This window comes from Aquarana catesbeiana, linkage group LG02, assembly GCF_042186555.1.
Source record: "Aquarana catesbeiana isolate 2022-GZ linkage group LG02, ASM4218655v1, whole genome shotgun sequence".
In the NCBI taxonomy this organism is placed as follows: Eukaryota; Metazoa; Chordata; class Amphibia; order Anura; family Ranidae; genus Aquarana; species Aquarana catesbeiana.
In genome coordinates, this window is record NC_133325.1 from 135738120 (window position 1) to 135757146 (window position 19027).

Consider the following 19027-nt stretch of genomic DNA (forward strand, 5'->3'; position numbering starts at 1 on the left):
TGCGGGGAATCAGGACATTTCATAGATTACTGCCCTATAAGACCAAGAAAACCGACCCTCCGTACTCACCTTCAAGTATCCAGGTCTTCCTCTGCCCATATCTCACTTCCTGTTACATTGCTAGTGGCAGGTAAGGAGATCCACCTCCAAGCAATACTGGATTCCGGGGCGTGTAGTTGCTTCTTGGACTTGGCCTTGGCTAAAGATCTAGCTATTCCGTTAAACTATAAGGAACAGAGACTAACAGTTCATCTGGCTGACGGCTCCTTGCCAAGCTCGGGTCATGTCACCCAGGAAACCATACCTATTCTTACCACTACCAATTCTGGTCATCAGGAGTTTCTCAGATTTGATGTCTTAAGTTCCCCTATGTTCCCAGTCATCCTGGGAATCCCATGGCTACAAGCACACAATCCTCAGATTGATTGGTCCAAGAAGGAGGTACTCCTTACATCTCCCTATTGCCAACAACATTGTTTGACCCCCGAATTCCAGGACTTTTCCAGTTGCCTGACTGTACAATCCACACCGAGTCCGGATCCTAATGTACCAGCAGCTTACCTGGAATTTCTTGATGTCTTCGATAAAAAGAAAGCAGACACCTTACCGCCACACCGTCCTTACGACTGCCCCATTGAATTACTACCAGGAGCTACTATTCCTTTTGGTCGTATATTCCCCCTCTCCGAGACTGAGCTTGAGACCTTGAGACAATATATTGATGAGAATCTTGAAAAAGGTTTTATCCGTCCTTCTTCTTCCCCTGCAGGTGCCGGAATCTTCTTTGTTGAGAAGAAGGACAAGACACTGAGACCATGTGTGGACTACAGGGAGTTAAACAAAATTACCCTTAAGAACCGCTACCCACTCCCGCTCATCCCTGAGCTTTTTCAAAGGTTCCGCACAGCACACATCTTTACCAAACTCGACCTCCGTGGTGCCTATAATCTCGTCCGCATCCGAGAGGGGGACGAGTGGAAAACGGCTTTCAGAACAAGATTTGGACATTTTGAGTACCTAGTCATGCCGTTTGGGTTGTGCAATGCCCCGGCGACCTTTCAGCATTTCATAAATGACATCTTCCGGGAACATTTAGATCATTTTGTTGTTGTCTACCTTGACGACATTCTTATTTTTTCTGCCACTCTGGAACTCCATAGAATACACGTGAAGAAGGTACTGAGCATCCTCAGAACCCATGGGTTATTCGTCAAATCTGAAAAGTGCGATTTCGAAAAAACTTCAATTCAATTCCTGGGTCTTATCATCACCACAGGTGGAATCGCCATGGATCCTCAAAAAGTAAAGTCCATCCTTGATTGGCCGGCCCCTTCTGACAAGAAGGGTGTACAGAGATTCATTGGCTTCGCCAACTTCTACAGAAGGTTTATAAAGAATTTCTCCACCATTGTAGCACCTATTACTCAGACAACCCGCCAGCATACCAAGTTTAAGTGGTCAGCAGCGGCACAGTCCGCCTTCGATCAGCTTAAGACCTTCTTCACTTCTGCCCCAATTCTGCAACACCCTGACCCTGCTCTACCCTACGTCCTGGAAGTCGATGCCTCAGAAGTCGCCACAGGGGCGATTCTATCTCAGCGTCAGGGTCCCAAAGCACTGCTGCATCCCGTGGCCTTTTCCTCACGGAAAATGAGCCCTCCTGAGAGGAATTACGATGTGGGGGATCGGGAACTTTTGGCAATCAAGACAGCTCTCGAGGAATGGAGGTATCTCCTGGAAGGTGCCACTCATCCCATCCTGATTTTTACGGACCACAAGAACTTAGAATATCTCCGTACGGCCAAACGCCTAAGACCCCGACAGGCTCGATGGGCACTATTTTTCTCTCGGTTTAATTTTCACTTAACCTATCGCCCAGGGTCGAAGAATGGAAAGGCGGACGCCTTATCCCGGATGTTTCCGGACACGCCTGAAGAAATTGCCCCCAGTACAATTTTGTCTCCCCAAAACTTCCTACTGATCCAACCCGACCTAAGATCCTCTATTGAGCAGGCCTCTAGTCAGTGTACTGAAGCGGAAGTCTCCTCCCTGAGAAGCCAAGAGGGACTCCTATGGCACCAAGATAAGATTTTCGTTCCCCAGCAAGCCAGATTACAAGTGTTGAAGACCTTTCATGATCATCAGCTAGCTGGTCATTTTGGGGTTCGAAAAACAACTGAGCTAGTTCAGCGGTCCCTATGGTGGCCCACTTTGAAACTTGATTGTAAAACCTACGTCAGCTCCTGCATCATCTGCCAACGGAACAAAGGATCCAACGCCAGGTCTTGGGGCTTGTTAAGACCCTTGCCAGTCCCAGAACAACCATGGAGGAAGATTTCCATGGACTTTATCGTGGAGTTACCCCCCTCAGAAGAATTTACTACCATCTTGGTGGTAGTAGACCGCCTGTCCAAAATGGCGCATTTTTTACCTATGAAAGGTACCCCCTCTGCCTTAGATACAGCAAAAATCTTTATTAAGGAAATTGTTCGACTACACGGATTACCAAATAACATCGTATCAGATAGAGGGGTACAATTTACTTCTAGGTTTTGGAGAAACCTCTGCAAATTACTTTCTATTGAAATGTGTTTGTCCACAGCTTACCACCCACAGAGTAACGGTCAGACCGAAAGGACCAACCAAACGCTGGAACAGTATCTGCGGTGCTTCTGTTCCTTTTCTCAAGACGACTGGATTCAACTATTACCTTGTGCAGAATTTGCTTATAATAACTCAATACACTCTTCTACCAACCAATCACCCTTCTGGGCGAATTACGGCTTCCACCCCTCATTCCTACCCAACGTCATTCCAGAATCTTCAGTACCGGCGGTTCAGGACAGAGTGGATTTCATCCATACTAATTATCAGACACTCCAGGATACCATGAAGAAGGCCCAAGAAGAATATAAGAAGCAGTACGATAGGAAGAGAAGAGCGAGCCCTACCTTTAAGATAGGGGACAAGGTCTGGCTCTCATCTATAAATCTCAAGCTACCATGCCCATCTCGGAAATTGGGACCCAAGTTCCTGGGTCCTTTCGAGATCAAACGCGAAATCAACCCTGTAGCCTTTGAACTCACTTTACCCGAATCTTTCAAGATCCATCCTGTTTTTCATGTGTCACTTCTTAAACATGTTGTTTCTAGTCCTTTTCCAGGGAGAGAAGAAGTGCCCCCACCTCCGGTCCAGGTTGGAGATGAAGCAGAATTTGAAGTTGAATCTATCCTTGACTGTCGTCGGAGAGGTAGGACAATTCAATTTCTAGTCAAGTGGAAGGGGTATTCTGCAGAAGAGAACTCTTGGGAGCCCGCAAGTTATGTACACGCTCCTAGGCTAATTCAGAGATTTCGCAGTAGGTACCCCGAAAAATGGGCACGTTTAGGCATCCGGAGGCTGCCCCTTGGGGGGGGCACTGTCAGGGAAATAGGCTAGCAAACCAGCACAGGCAAGGCCGCGCTAACGCGCATCAACGCACACGGGTGTGCAATGTTTCTACTAGGCGGACGCCTGGCACCAAATTCGGACGAATGCGCGTGCGTAGCAACGTCGCGATGTTACGAACGCACGAACGGAACGGTGTGCGTACGACGTGATACTACGCCTTGTCTATTTAAACGTCCCACTGATGGTGCCACATTGCTGGATTATCGTCAGCTCTTCCTGTGTTCCTGTGATTGTGTTTCCTGTTATCCTGACTTCCTGTTGTCCTGACTTCCTGTGCACCGACCCGGCTTGTTATCGACTCCTCTGGACCTCCTGGCTTATTCAACCGGCTTGCTTCTGAATCTCCCTGCCTGCTTCCTGCATCTGACCCCGGCTTGGCTAAACGGACTCCGCATTCCTCTGTCTCCTGTACCTGGACTTGTTGCTTTGATTCTCGGACTGCTTACTGTGTTTGACCCCCTGGCCTGGCTTCTGATTTTCCTATTGGACTTCCATTGGTCCCATCCTTGGACCCTAAGCACGTTGCCTCTACGGACTTTCTCTATCAAGCCACCAACACCGGCTCCTACTTCCAGGCAACCCGTGCTTCTGTGAGCACCACATCCCTGTACCATATTCAGGGTTGTGCTGCACTCGGCCGCAAGGGGAGCCCTCTCAGCAACTCGGTCTCCTACCAAGGTCCTGACAGAAGGTAAATCCTTTCAGACATATTCACTTGAACACATGTCCCCATTAGACTTCACCTCTATTCTTTTTGTGATGACAACTCAAAATTTTGTATGTGCCACCATTTTTAGTCTCAGTGATAACCAGCCCCCAGGACAAATAGAGGGTCAAACTCAATAAAGGAGACTGGGACAGCAATAAAAACCTGGTAGAGGTGCCAAACTTTCCTTACTTTCCCCAAAATAAAAATGGCTTTAGATGCAACTTTTTTTAATACGGTAGTCAGGATGAGGAACTTTCCTGTGTTACTTATAAAGGGTAATCATATTCAGCTTAGTGGCTGCAAGTTACCTGGTTACTACAGGCAGCTTAAGCTCTTTCCTTTCCAGCAGTCTGCATAAATAATTTTTTTTTTTGTGATTAAGATTACCCTTTGTGAAACTGAAATGTCCCCAAATGACAAGCGAGAACCAGACTCAGACCTGGCGGGGTTCTTGCAGCTGAACCAAGACATGAAGCTGGCAGCAAAGGCACAGTAGTGTGTTGTGTGATTAAGGGCATCCCTACTGGCACAAAGGTTACCCTGCCACACTACATAATTAAAGATTAAATTGTTCTAATCATAAGTTACATTCTGTTCCCCTAACCAGATGTCCCATGTGCTCTGGCTTGCATGTAACATTTAGGTCGCAAAACAGTCCTTCTGAGTCCTCCTGTCTGTGCACAGCATTAACGCTACAACTGTTCCATGGAATAAATAGATCACTAAAAATACTACACTGGCCGATACACGTGCAGTATTTTCACCCAATAGAGCAGAACATTTTAAGCAAACTTTAAACGCACACGGGCATCTATATAAACTTTGTTATACCGCTGTAGTGCTATACACAATAAGTTTGTCAAACACAAATGAACTCCAGGCAAGCAGAATAGAACATATACAGTGCCTTACAAAAGTATTCACCCCCCTTGGCATTTTTTGTGTTTTGTTGAATCACAACCTGGAATTAACATGGATTGTTTGAGGTTTTGCATCATTTAATTTACAGAACATGCCCACAACTCTGAAGATGTTTTTTTTATTGTGAAGCAAACAACAAATAGGACAAAATAACAGAAAAAGTCAATGTGCATAACTATTCACCCCCCCTAAACTCAATACTTTGTAGAGCCACCTTTTGCGGCTATGACAACTCCAAGTCGCTTTGGATAAGTCTCTATGAGCTTGCCACATCTTACCACTGGGATTTTTGCCCATTCCTCCTTGCAAAACTGATCCAGTTCCTTCAAGTTGGATGGTTTGCGCTTGTGAACAGCAATCTTTAAGTCTGACCACAGATTTTCTATTGGATTGAGGTCTGGGCTTTGACTAGGCCATGCCAACACATTTACACGTTTCCCCTTAAACCACTCAAGTGTTGCTTTAGCAGTGTGTTTGGGGTCATTGTCCTACTGGAAGGTGAACATCCGTCCTAGCCTCAAATCACACACAAAGTGGCACAGGTTTTGCTCATCTCAAGAATATCCCTGTATTTAGCACTACCCATATTTCCCTCAACTCTGACCAGTTTCCCAGTCGCGACTGCTGAAAAACATCCCCGCAGTATGATGCTGCCACCACCATGTTTCACTGTGGGGATGGTGTTCTTTGGGTGACGTGATGTGTTGGGTTTGCGCCAGACATAGCGTTTTCTTTGATGGACAAAAAGTTAAATTTTAGTCTCATCAGACCAGAGCGCCTTCCTCCATACATTTTGGGAGTCTCCCACATGCCTTTTTCGCAAACTCAAAACGTTTTTTTCTGAAAGCAATGGCTTTCTTCTAGCCACTCTACCATAAAGCCCAACTCTATGGAGCGTACGGCTTATTGTCGTCCTATGTACAGATACTGCAGTCTCTTCTGTGGAACTCTGCAGTTCCTCCAGGGTTACCTGAGTTTTGGTGTGCGGCCATCTCTGTTGTGCCATGTTCTTTCCATTTGGTTATGATAGATTTGATGGTGCTCCTAGGGATCATCAAAGATTTGGATATTTTTTTATAACTTAACCCCGACTTGTACTTCTCAACATTGTCCCTTACTTGTTTGGAGAGTTCCTTGGTCTTTGTGGACATAGAAATAAATGCCCCCTAATTGGCACTTTAAATGGACCACCAACTCACTCGTGGCAGTGTTTGGTTAGTGGTGCCTCTTGCTTAGGTGTTGCAGCCTCTGGGGCCTTTCAAAAAGGTGTGTATATGTAATGCCATATCATGTGACACTTAGATTGCACACAGGTGGACATCATTTCACTAATTATGTGACTTCTGAAGGTAATTGGTTTCACCAGAGCTTATTATGGGCTTCATAACAAAGGGGGGTGAATACATACGCACATGCCAATTATCAGTTTTTTATTTCTGAAAAATTGTTTTATGTATATATTTTTCAAATTTTACTTCACCAACTTAGACTATTGTGTTCTGATCCATCACAAATAATTCAGATTAAAAAAAAATTGAACTAAAGGCTGTAATGTGACAAAATAGGTAAAAAGCCAAGGGGGGTGAATACTTTTGCAAGGCACTGTATCGGAACACTTTCAAAAAGGATTTGATATTCTGAACTGCCGATAGAAGAAAAAAAAAAAAAGTCCTAGAAGTCGCACATCTCTGCAAATCCCTGTAAAGTGGTGTATGACAGCCACAGCCCGGGCTCCAAACAGGCCATGCCCCGGATGCATTTTACCCCACCCACAGAGCTTAGTCATGGGGTTCCCAGGTACAAAAGCATCCCCACAGTAAGTTTATGGGAGACGTCATTTCCCAGGCTCTGCGGTTGTTGTTGCTGCCCCTACACTGAAGCCAGGGCTGGGACCCAATCATGTGACTGGTCAAGCTTCAGAATAGGTAGGTATAGACATCTTTTCTTTTACAGGGAAGATTGAATAGACTTAGAATGGGGGTGGGAGTAGATTAGGCTTAAACAGAATTCTACTGAAATTACACTTTAAAGTGGTTGTAAACCCTTACATTAACCCAGTTAAGTGACTGGACTCTTGATATACAGATTTAAAAAAAAAAAAATCCTGCTACATTATATATATATAAATATCTATATCTAGCGATCTCTATCTCTGCAGCCCCCTCTTCTCCAAATCCATTCAATGTCCAGAATTTACACAGCATTTCTGAGCTTCCAGAGGCAGGGGGCAGGGATCTGATGTCACACACAGCACAGGACTGAGTGTAATCTGAGACCTCAGTGGAGGGAAAGGACACCCCCTCCCCCCAAGTACTTACTATAAAAGAATATGCTGTGCTTATTTTTCATTTCAAAAGTTTACAACCACTTTCAGATCCCACATCTTTAAATCCTGTGCTCCATTTAAATCATGTCCACAATCTTCAGACATAAGAATCATACATTTCAGATATTAACATTTGATGTAATCCTAGTGGTATATTTTTGTATACTCATATATTCACTCCTGAAAAAAACCTCTACAAGTGCTGGTCTACCCTGGATGGTGACAAGTCATTATATATGGGGATGGAGGTTCTGCCATGTACAGGCAAGCTTCATTTTTCTGGTGTCACTAGTATCACCAAGGACAGACAGGTGGTTTACATCATTTATTTTGGGCTCACAAAAAACAAAACAAAAAAAAGGACTGTACTCTAATAATGGTTTCCAACCACAGACATAATTGAACTTAATATAGGAGTCATTTCCTGTTTTTATCTTAAGAATGAGGACCCCCCCCCGACATTTATTTGGAAGTTGTAATCATATCCAATATATTTGCTTGTTTTTTCCTTTCCTTTAGGGTGGTTCCTTATTTCGGTTGGTGTCTCACCCTTTCTTAAAAGCAGAACTAAAATATATTATTTCCTGAAATTTGCAGGTTAAAAATATTGCATGATTGCATACATTAATCACTTCAATACCGGGCCCTTTCACCCACTTCCTGCCCAGGCCAATTTTCGGCATTTAGCACTGTCGCAATTTGAATAATTGTGCGGTCAAGCAATGCTGTACCCAAACTAAATTTTTTTAATTTTTTTTTTTTTTTTTAGACAGAGCATTCTACTGGTGGTATTTAATCACCACTAAGTTTTTTTTTTGTTTTTTTTTGCTAAGCAAATGAAAAAAGAAATGAAAATATTCGAAAAAAAAAAAAAGTTTTCCTGGTTTTGGTTATAAAAATGTGTAAATAAGCAAGTTTTCTCCTTCACTGATGGACACTGATGAGGTGGCCCCGATGGGCATCACTGGTGGGCACTGATAACCACTGTACTATCAGTGCAGATCCCCTGTCAGAAGAGTCTCCTCTACTCACACACTGTCAGCGCGAATAACCAGAACTTCCTAGCTACGCTGTGATCAGCTGTTCAGCTGGTAAAGCATCTACATCATAGGCTCTTTACCATGATCGGAGATGCTGTGCGTTGGAGACACACACCGCACCACCGATCGGCGCACACGAGCGGCTTGTTTTGAAGGACATCATATGACATCCAGTCAAAACGGGAGAGCCAGCGCCCGGCTGTCATTTTGCTATAGGCCGGGTGGGATGTGGTATACTGTGTTACTTATGACTTTACTAGGTTTCCGAACGGTGCAGACAAAGAGCAGGATCTAGGATTCTCGATGATCCCTGGGTTTAAGCTCTGCTGGCTCCACAGCTCAGTGGCCACAGGCTTTCCATACATCTCTTAAGTTTACAATTCACATATCAATTCACTGACCATTGAGACTCCTACTTTGCCCTCAGTCTACCTCTAACTCATTTCATTGAAAGCTGCATTTTAAAACAAGTAACAAGTAGTGAATAAAAAAGGAAAAGAGTGGGAGGTTTAGGAAGGGATAGAACCACCCTATTACACCTGCAGTTGCTCACAAAGAATTTCTACAGTAAATTTTCTGTAGGGGAATTATTACATCCCTCAGAAGACAACAGCCGTTTCATCATCTCTCACTAATGACAAATAGACTCTTGCAAGATGTCATATGGATAACAAAAACAGGGATAAATGAAAATGTAAGTCAGATCTACAAGTGTGTATACATGCACTATATTTATGCTATGTCGGAATGTTTGCATTTAAAAATCTATATCTTGCTTACTATGTTTTCCCTGTATCCTATATCACTGCATTATTAGGTGTGTTTTTTCATATCTGTCAAGTTCAAATTAAGATATATAAAAATTACATGTATTTATTACCTCTCACAACACAGTATGAGCCCAACAATGCTTTAAAGTGGTTGTAAACCCTTGAATATACCCATGTAAATGAAGTGAAGTGACTGGCCCTAGGTGATACACAGAGATGAAACAAATCCTCTTACATAAGTTGTACCTGTTTATCTGCAGTTTTCTCTTCTCTACAGCTGTTCACATTTCAGAAACTTTCAGAAACTTTTTACAACCTGTCTGCGCTTTCCGAAATCAGGGGCGAGGAGCTGAAGTTGCACTCTGCAGAGCTCAGTGAGAGATGGCTGCAGGGAAGAGAGACCCCCCTTCACACAGTACAAAGCAACAGAGCTAAGGCTGTCAATCACAGGCTGTGTCCTGGAGCTCCATCCCCTTGTCACTTTTTTACCTCTTGATGTCAGGAAATATTTTCGGAAGTGACTCATGAAGATAGCAGAGAAACAAGGCAGCAGACAGAATTGGCACTTAGCGCTCTGGATTGAGACACGCACACACTATAGAAGGATACGCGTTATTCATATTCATCTTTGCTCAGGTATCATCTATGGTCACCATCTACCTCCTTGATAGAGCATGTCGACTCAGTGATGACACAATCATGTAATTCCTGGTGCCTATGCAGTTCTGGCTGAATTCACAATGTCAGTCACAGATCAGCCTTGTACGTCAGCTACCAATCTTCTGAGTTGCTACATAGTTACACTGTTGCCGTCTGATCACATGGGAGAGGAGACGGAGGAAAATGTCTGCAGCAGACTGATGGCATAAACTCAGCCTGGGCAAAGTCTCTGACTTGAGCTCAAGGAGTGTTTTCATTTCAATTCAGAGTGTTTTTTAAATGATAAAAAGAATTTCTATTTATGTAAATTTGCCTTTTCTACAGTATATATTGTACCCTGTCGGGATGTTTAATTTCCATGCAGATTTGCAAAGTAACTAAAGTGTGTAATTCATGACACAAATATAAAAATTTTAAATTTTAGCAATATTACCAACAGTAATTGATTTAGTATATTTGATTACTGCAGCTAATCACTTTGGTGGCTGGCAAAATAAATCTCCCAAAAGAATAAAGTGGAAATATATACTTTATAAAGCTAAATTATTTAAGTCTAAAAAGGGGTAAGGCTGAGGGCTGCAACAAAGGAGTAGAGGATCCGTATGTGGCTAAAAAATAACAGTTCATTATCCTTGCATTGACACTTTAGCCTTAATTCTGAATCATGGCTGTGAATAACCAATTACGGACACAAACAAGTACGTTCTTCATAGTGAAATACTTACTGAGCATACTCTGCAAGAGGCAGTTTGGAGACATCAAACACGTCCTTATTCTTCATAAGGTAAACAGAGCGCAGGTAAGACACAAAGCACTGTGGATAAAAATACTTGATTACTAAGCAACACAAAAAGGTGCGCTCAGCTGCAAATATGTGAAATCAAAAAACTGCTGCAATCAAACACTCCTTGAATAGTGAGGAGAAAAAAAAAAAATGTAAAATAAAAAGGATGCACCGTTTTTGACTGAGATATAATCCCAAAAATGATTAGGTAACAGATGCAATAAACAATATGCAATAAGCAAAATCAAACAATAGTGAATGTTTAAATGGCAGAGTGTCACTAGATAAGTGAAACTTTTGTTGACTAGAACTGTGTATCAAGTGAATTACATCAAAAAGATTTTTTTAGGATAAGTAGCCACGATCTGTTCACAAAAAATGACAAATAAATGGTGCAAAAAGTTCCTAAATAGTCCAGTGCTTCACAATTCAATGTTTTTCGTGAAAAGATGATGCTCCAACTTTCCCAAGTGCAAATACAACAAACTGTTTGTAGTGCAGCTGCAAACATAGCCTAGCTCTGAGGAAGGGGGTGCGCCCCCCGAAACGCGTTAGCTGTACCCCATGTTCTGTGCATGTCCATGCATTGTTTTTATGGCCTTTTGTCAGTTGCATTTTGGGAGTACCCACTTTTATATAAAACATTTTTATTATTAAATTATCTTTGGTAATGCACTAGGTGTACACGCCTTCCATTACCGTTTTTCTTGTAGTTCCTTTCGGATTACCCCATCTGAGGAAGGCAGCATCCACCTAGTTTTGGATACCATTATATACCTTTCACACCACCATTTTTTTTTATATCTCTTATTCCACACCTTGGAAGACCTATTAGTGCTGGAAGTGACTGTGTTTTTTGTATCTCAGCTGAAAGGAATGGAATGGAAAGGGTGTCACCGCTGTGCTCTATATGTGAAAATTGTCCACTTACCGAATCAAATGATCCCACCAAGAGATCATATGCTTGTGAGTGGAAGCGCCTCTGAAGACAAGTGGTCAGCCAGCTCCAGAGAATGTATCCAGGCTTATCGTGCTCCTTAACCACTTCAGCCCTGGAAGATTTTACCCCTTTCCTGACCAGAGCACTTTTTGCGATTCAGCACTGCGTCGCTTTAACTGACAATTGCACGGTCGTGCGACGCTGTACCCAAACAATATTGACGTCCCCCCCCACAAACAGAGCTTTCTTTTGGTGGTTTTTGATCACCTCTGCGTTTATTTTTTGCGCTATAAACAAAAAAAGAGCGGCAATTTTGAAAAAAAAACGCAATATTTTTTACTTTTTGCTATAATAAATATCCCCCCAAATAAAAAAAATATTCCCCAATCTGCGATTTTTATCGTGACTGCGACATTATGGTGGACACATCAGACACCTTTGACACTATTTTGAGACCATTGTCATTTGTACAGCGATCAGTGCTATAAAAATGCACTGATTACTGTGTAAAGGACACTGGCAGGGAAGGGGTTAACCCATTGGGGGCGATGAAGGGGTTAAGTGTGTCCTAGGGAGTGATTCTAACTGTGGGGGGGAGGAGCTACCTAGCACATGACAGCGATCACTGCTCCTGATCACAGGGAGCAGTGGATCTCTGTCATGACACAAGGCAGAATGAGTAAATGCCTTGTTTACATAGGCATCTCCCCGTTCTACCTCTCCACCCCGCAATCGTGGGCCGCCGGAGAACATAGAGTTCCCGGAACCGGGGAACATGTACGCGCCCGAAAAGCAGCAAATTTAAAGGGACGTACCTGTACGCTCATTTGCCTGCCTGTGCCATTCTGCCGACGTACATCTGTGTGGCGGTCGGCAAGCGGTTAATCTCGTTAATCACATCATGTGGCTATAATGGAAGGTGCTCATAGTGCATTAATGCGTATAAAATTGGTTTATTAAATAAACATTGAACTTGCATCAAGGACAATGATTTGGGTTGAAAAGCATTTACTGTATATACTCGAGTATAGGTCGATCCGAGTATAAGTTGAGGCCCTAATTTACCACAAAAACTGGGAAAAACTTATTGACCCGGGTATAAGACGAGGGTGAGAAATGCAGCAGCTACTGTAAGTGGAAAAAGAGGGTCAACAATGCCCATCTGCAGCTGTATACCTCCCTGTGTCCTGTGCATGTGTCCCCGTGTCCTGTGCATGTGTCCCTGTGTAAGTGTGCATGTGTCACCTACCTGTGTCCTGTGCATGTGTCCCCGTGTCCTGTGCATGTGTCCCTGTGTATGTGTGCATGTGTCACCTACCTGTGTCCTGTGCATGTGTCACCTACCTGTGTCCTGTGCATGTGTCACCTACCTGTGTCCTGTGCATGTGTCACCTACCTGTGTCCTGTGCATGTGTCACCTACCTGTGTCCTGTGCATGCGTCCCTGTGTATGTGTCCCTGTGGCGATCTGCATCCTCCGTGTGTCGCCCTGCACTGATCAGCCTGTGATATTTAACATTCGGCGGCCATTCTACTGTTCAAAAGCCGCGCCTCCTCCTCGTCCGTGATAGGCAGAACACAGAACTCAGCAGTCAGCGGTCAGCCTATCACGGACATTCTCTCATCCTCATACCACAGACGAGGATGAGAGAATGTCCGTGATAGGCTGTACACTGACTGCTGGGAAATGGAGTTTTCTGCCCATCACAGATGAGGAGGAGGCACGGCTTTTGAACAGTGAATGGCCGCCGAATAGTAATATCACACGCTGGCTGCCGTGTGTCTGCATGACACGCTGATCATGCGGACAGACGGCGGTGACTCAAGTATAAGTCGAGGGGGGCACTTTCAGCCCAAAAAAAAGGCTGAAAATCAAGACTTATACTCGAGTATATACAGTATACCAGTCGATGCCTTCTGAGAGGAAACGCGTTGGGTTGGAGCTCGCAAAGTGACGTCAACTAGTGCAGACCGCACTGCAGGCGGCCGTGCAAGATTTTATCCTGTATCGCTCGAATTCATTGTCCTTGATGCAAGTGCAATTTTTATTTAATAAACCAGCTTTATATGCATTAATGCATTATAAGCACCTTCCATTATCTTTTATAGCCACATGATGCGATTAACGAGATTAAGGAGCAACATAAGCCTGGATACATTCTCTGGAGCTGGCTGACTACTTGTATTCAAAGGCGTTTCCACTCACAAGCATATGATCTCCTGGTGGGATCATTTGCTTCGATAAGCGGACAATTTTCACATATAGAGCACAGCGGTGACACCCTTTCCATTGTGGATTATTTCAGCTGCACTACAGTTTGTTGTATTTGCATGTGGGAAAGTTGGAGCATCATCTTTTCATGAAACACATTGAATTGTGAAGCACTGGACTATTTCTGAATAGCATACACACACATACTCTCTCATTTGCACTCTAAGGCCATGTTCCCACTGGTTTCAGTTTGTATAAAAGCAATGTGTACAAGCTAGATTTGACAAAGCATTTGAAGGGCTTTCAGCAAGCTTCAAACCTCTTAGTTTAAGCATTAGGTTTATCTTAATGCATTCTATGCATCAAGATAAAAAACCTGTGTGTAGCAGCCCCCCTCATACTTACCTGAGCCCCATCTCTGTCCAGCGAAGTGCATGGGTGCCTCGGTCGTCCGGGACTCTCCCTCCTAATTGGCTGAGACACAGCAGGGGCACCATTGGCTCCCACTGCTGCCAAAGTCAGTTAGCCAATCAGGAGAGAGAGGGGGTGGGGCTCCTTGTCTGAATAGACACGTGGAGCTGCTGCTTGGCTCGGGAGCCCCTATAGCAAGCCTTGACAGGAGGGAGGGGCCAGGAGCGCTGGCAAGGGACCCAGGAGGAGGATCTGAGCTGCTCTGTGCAAAACCATTTCACAGAGCAGGCAAGTATAACATGTTTATTTTTAAAGAAAACAAAACAAAACTTTAGTATCACTTTAAGGGCTCTTCCTCACAGGCTGGGTGAGCCCATTCAGTGTATGCCTGGCATATTTCCTCCACTTGGTCATCCCAGGTGACAACCTGTCAATGACATGAATAGCTGTGTAATGCTGTACTAATGTACACTGGAGATCAAAAATAGAGAACAACCTACAATTTCCTAAATGTCAAGGTCACTGCTTAGTCCTATTTGAAATTATCTAAACAGGAGCAAAAGAGCAGTTTTGTTAAGCTTGTTTCACAAGTTACATATATTTTGAAGCACAGAAAAAAAACAACTTCAATGTTCTTTTTCAAATCTCATTAATCAAAATTAGAGAACACTTTCAGATACATCCCAGTTTTTGGTGTCAATCTGGCACCGTGTGCTAATTTCTTTAATTATCTGACAAACCCTATTTAACTAGCAGCTTAACTTTTTTCCCAGTTTTCACTGACTTTGCAAGATGATGAGCCGTTCTAAGGTGACTGAAACACTCCGGCAGCAGGTTGTCCAGATGAAGGCCAAAGGGATGACCCTTTTAGCCATGGCGAGAGAAGTTTGTCGTTCCAAATCGGATTTCTAAAATATTGCATCTTTACAACGTCACAAACTCATTCAAGTCCCCCAAGAAGGCTGGTCATCCACAAAAGACAAATGCAAGAAAGAACAGGACAATTCAGAGAATCTCAACAGGCAATCGGTTCAACACTCCAGCTGCGATTGCTCGCCAGTTCAGTGCTGAACAGAGTAAGGATCTGTCTCCTCAAACAGCATCTCGCCATTTGAGAATTTGGACAGAAAGCCCACTCTGCAGTGACCAAACCTCTCATTAGCAGAAAGAATCAAAAAGCTAGACTAACCTTTGCTGAGGACCATGTTAAGTAGACAGAGAACTGGTCCAAAGTTCACTTTAGTGACGAAAACAAGTTAAATTTATTTGGGTCCGATGGGAAACATTATTTTCATCGTCAAACTGGGGAAAGACTAAACCCAAAGTGTGTAAAGAAATCAGTGAAAGGTGGAGGGGGAAGCGTCATGGTTTAGTGGATGTTTTCTGCAGTAGGAGTTGGGCCTCTCATACAGCTACATGGCAGAGTGAATGCAAATGTTTATCAGAACCTTCTTCGACAACATGCGGTTCCTTTCGTGTGTTCATCACTCTATCAGCCAGCAATTGTCATTTACAATGTCCCCTGTCACATAGCAAAATGGGTAAAGCAGTTTCTTGGAGATGAAAACATTGAAATAATGAAATGGCCAGCCCAGAGTCCTGATCTAAACCCAATAGAAAACCTCTGGAAAATCCTTGGCGACAAAGTTATGGTCAAGAAACCCACTACAGTCACCAAACTGTGGAAGAGATTGGAAGAAGAGAAGAGTGGAATAAAATCACATCAGAGCAGTGTAAGAGACTAGTGATGTCCTGTGGCCGCAGATATGCTGAAGTAAAAAAAAAAAAAAAAGGCCTGTACACTTCCTACTAATTGTTGATCGTTGTAGCCTTCATTAATTTAAGTTGTAATCTTTCTTTGTGCTACAGTCATTACTGTTCTCCAAGTTTGATCATTGTGTTTTCTACAAAATAAAGGTTTTTTGTTAAAGTGACTTGGTTATTTTGAAAAACACTGTTCTATTAGCATGGTATAGTCACAACAAAAATTCCATCAAATGTTGAGCAATGAAGATTACTGTCAGGTCACCTGAGTCCAGGTGACAGATGCACTCCGTGGGAGTCAGGAGTGCACCGCTAAGGTAGTGGACCCTAGGACTGACTGCTGTGGTTTGAACTCTGGGAGGTTCAGGAAGCAGGTCTACTGGAGACCAACACAGATCCCACTGGGAGCTAGAGCATAGATTCCCCAGGGCGCAGAGTCTAAGAGCCAGCAGGTGTTCACCAGAGCCTCTAGTGGGGAGGATGGACTGCGCTGCAGTCTGGCTCCAGGTCGCGGCCCCCAGGGTCTCACAGCTCACGGTAGACTACAGGAGAAAGAGGAAGGAAGCAGCAGGCTGGAACAACAAGGATAGTAAAGGGAAAAGTCAAAGGTCGGGGCGACTAGCAGACAAGGATAAACATAGAACACGCTGCCAAAGGTCAGGGTCACAAGCAGACAGGGATAGTCGAGAACAGGCCAAGATCGGTAACTGGAATCAGATGTAGGAGACACAGCAAGTTGTACACGAAAAGCTAAAACACACAATGGTTGAGCAGCAAGGTTGGCTTGCAATGCACAGATTAATATAGTGTTCCTAATTAGAGGCTGAGGTGAAGCTATGCTGAGGGAAGACTATATCAGCAGTCAGGTGAGGGTGGCTGGCATCTAAAGGTGAACACATGAAAGAGGTAAGCTGACAAAGATTACTGCATAACCATGACAATTACATAATTTCTGAAAAAAACCAAGTGTTCATAAATTGTTCTCTAATTTTGATCTCCAGTTATATGTGGGTGCAATTGTAAAAATTAGTACAGAGTACATGCATATGGAAAAATATGAAAAATACACTGGTACAGTGATGCACAATCAATCATTTCAATACACACTATACGCTGCACTGACAAAGGAAATATGCCGGGCATTATGCTGGACTGGCTCCATTCAACACCAGTTTAGGGAGGTTAAAACCAGATCTTAATGGGGGTATTACCACATTAAAAACAAGCTGCTAGCAGGCTTTAGTAGGCTTCAGCACTACTTGAAAGCTTGTTGAAGTCCCCCGCTGGCGCTCTCTGCTCCTTCTGCTTTCAAGTGCCCCCTAAGCAAACCATGAGCTGGCTGTGTACATCCATAGACACCAAGCAGCACTGCTCGGTCATGCCCCCCTCCAGCACTTGGACTGGAGCAACATCAAACAATGCAATAAGAGTGGGAAATTCTGGTGAGGAGTCAGACTCCCTGATCCTCCTGCTATTACATCACCACTCACTAAAAGTGAACTAAAGAGGGGCCAAAGCAATAGTGGCATAGTGGCCATCAGTCTTATAAGTTGGGTCGGTGCTCCGTGTGTGTCCGGACATTCCTAACATCGGGAGAGAGAGAGATCGCCTGCAAGACTACAGATTTTTGGTCGGATTGCAACCCAACGGCCCTGGCGGGGTAATCAGCCACAAGCGTTTCTGGCCTTTATAAAGTTCCAGTATATGTGGTAAGCAGGCATTTCTTATCACCGGTGGTGGTCTTATATGGTGTCCATTGCACAGGGGATTGAAAGGGACTATATTGTGTCCGAAAGTCTACACATGGACTACTAATTCCAAGACTTTTGCACTGCTGTCTGCTTATCACCCTGCTCTTCACATTATTTTTGCAATAAAGAGGACTGTACACTATTAGATGTTTTATGCTGTATATGTGTTAAGCACAACTCTGTTTTATACTATCAGTCTTATAACATGGAAATAATAAGGACAAAAATAAAATCAGTCAAGTGCCGATTTATCAGTGCCTTATTAATTATATAACTACAAGGAGCAATTCTTTAATACCTACAAATGACTTTTACACAAATATAACAATATTTCTACATGGAATTCAGCTTTACAGGCCTCAACTAAGCGGCCCAAAGCTTTCAAAATGCTTTGCATAACCTTGCTGTACATATTTATCTTATAAAAGCTGGAGCCTTTGTGCACAAAGCCTAAAGATGACCATACACTCTGTGCAAGGGCCTGTCTGATTTGATACACAATGAAGGAACAGTTTTGAAGTGTCCTCATAATTTATCATTTTAGTAAATCTAAATGAGATTTATAGTGTGTAACCAGCTTACGCCCTACAAAGTTTAGAATGAGAAATAGCGGAGTGCTGCATCTCAATTTTTAAAGCATATTACTGGATTACATTTTTTCTTAACTCCTTTAAAGCCAAACTGCAGCCAAAACATTTTATTGAGTTTTGGAAACAGCAGAGAAGGGTTAGAGCTTCTGTCGGGACTTTATTGCCATTTGGTTCCTTATTGTAAAGATTTACTAACTTCCAAAACTCCTAAATAGGTTTACAGTCAGAAATAAGTTTTACCTTTTTCCAACTCTATCCAAACCTGTAAATACTTGTCTGGAGTTAGGCTTTAATATTGAATTTTGTGTGCTGACAAAGGGTTACCGAAAAATAAATCACGATAAAAGCAAATGGAGTTCTACCTTATTTGAATTTCAACTTTTTGTGTCCCCTCCTCATTACCACCTAAGAATGCCCGCATCGAGTCAATGACTTGGAACTGAAATGTGGAAAAATACTCTGTGGGACTCCTGCTACGTTATGCCAGGAAGGTCATCACAAAACCTAAACCTCCCACACTGCAATGGTGGAAAAAACTAATCTGATCCAAACTCCTCCTTTACCAGGAAAAATAACAGAGGATACCTAGTCAAATTTTTTAAAAAGTCTCGAGTGCCATGGCTGGATAACTAACTAATTTGAAAAAATAAATCTTTCCACTATCCACCTCCGCCTCTACCTGAGGCCTAAGTGTGCTAAG

The 19027-nt window shown here is 43.3% G+C and overlaps 1 protein-coding gene across 1 annotated transcript in view; it reads right to left on the minus strand.

The window, feature by feature from the left end:
• The window catches only part of DDX10 (DEAD-box helicase 10), a 421792-nt gene that overhangs the window by 337032 nt on the left and 65733 nt on the right, over positions 1 to 19027 (minus strand). The window contains exon 12 of the mRNA XM_073613492.1: positions 10602 to 10690. Coding sequence (XP_073469593.1) covers positions 10602 to 10690 — 89 coding nt within the window. The remainder of the gene's footprint in view (positions 1 to 10601; positions 10691 to 19027) is intronic.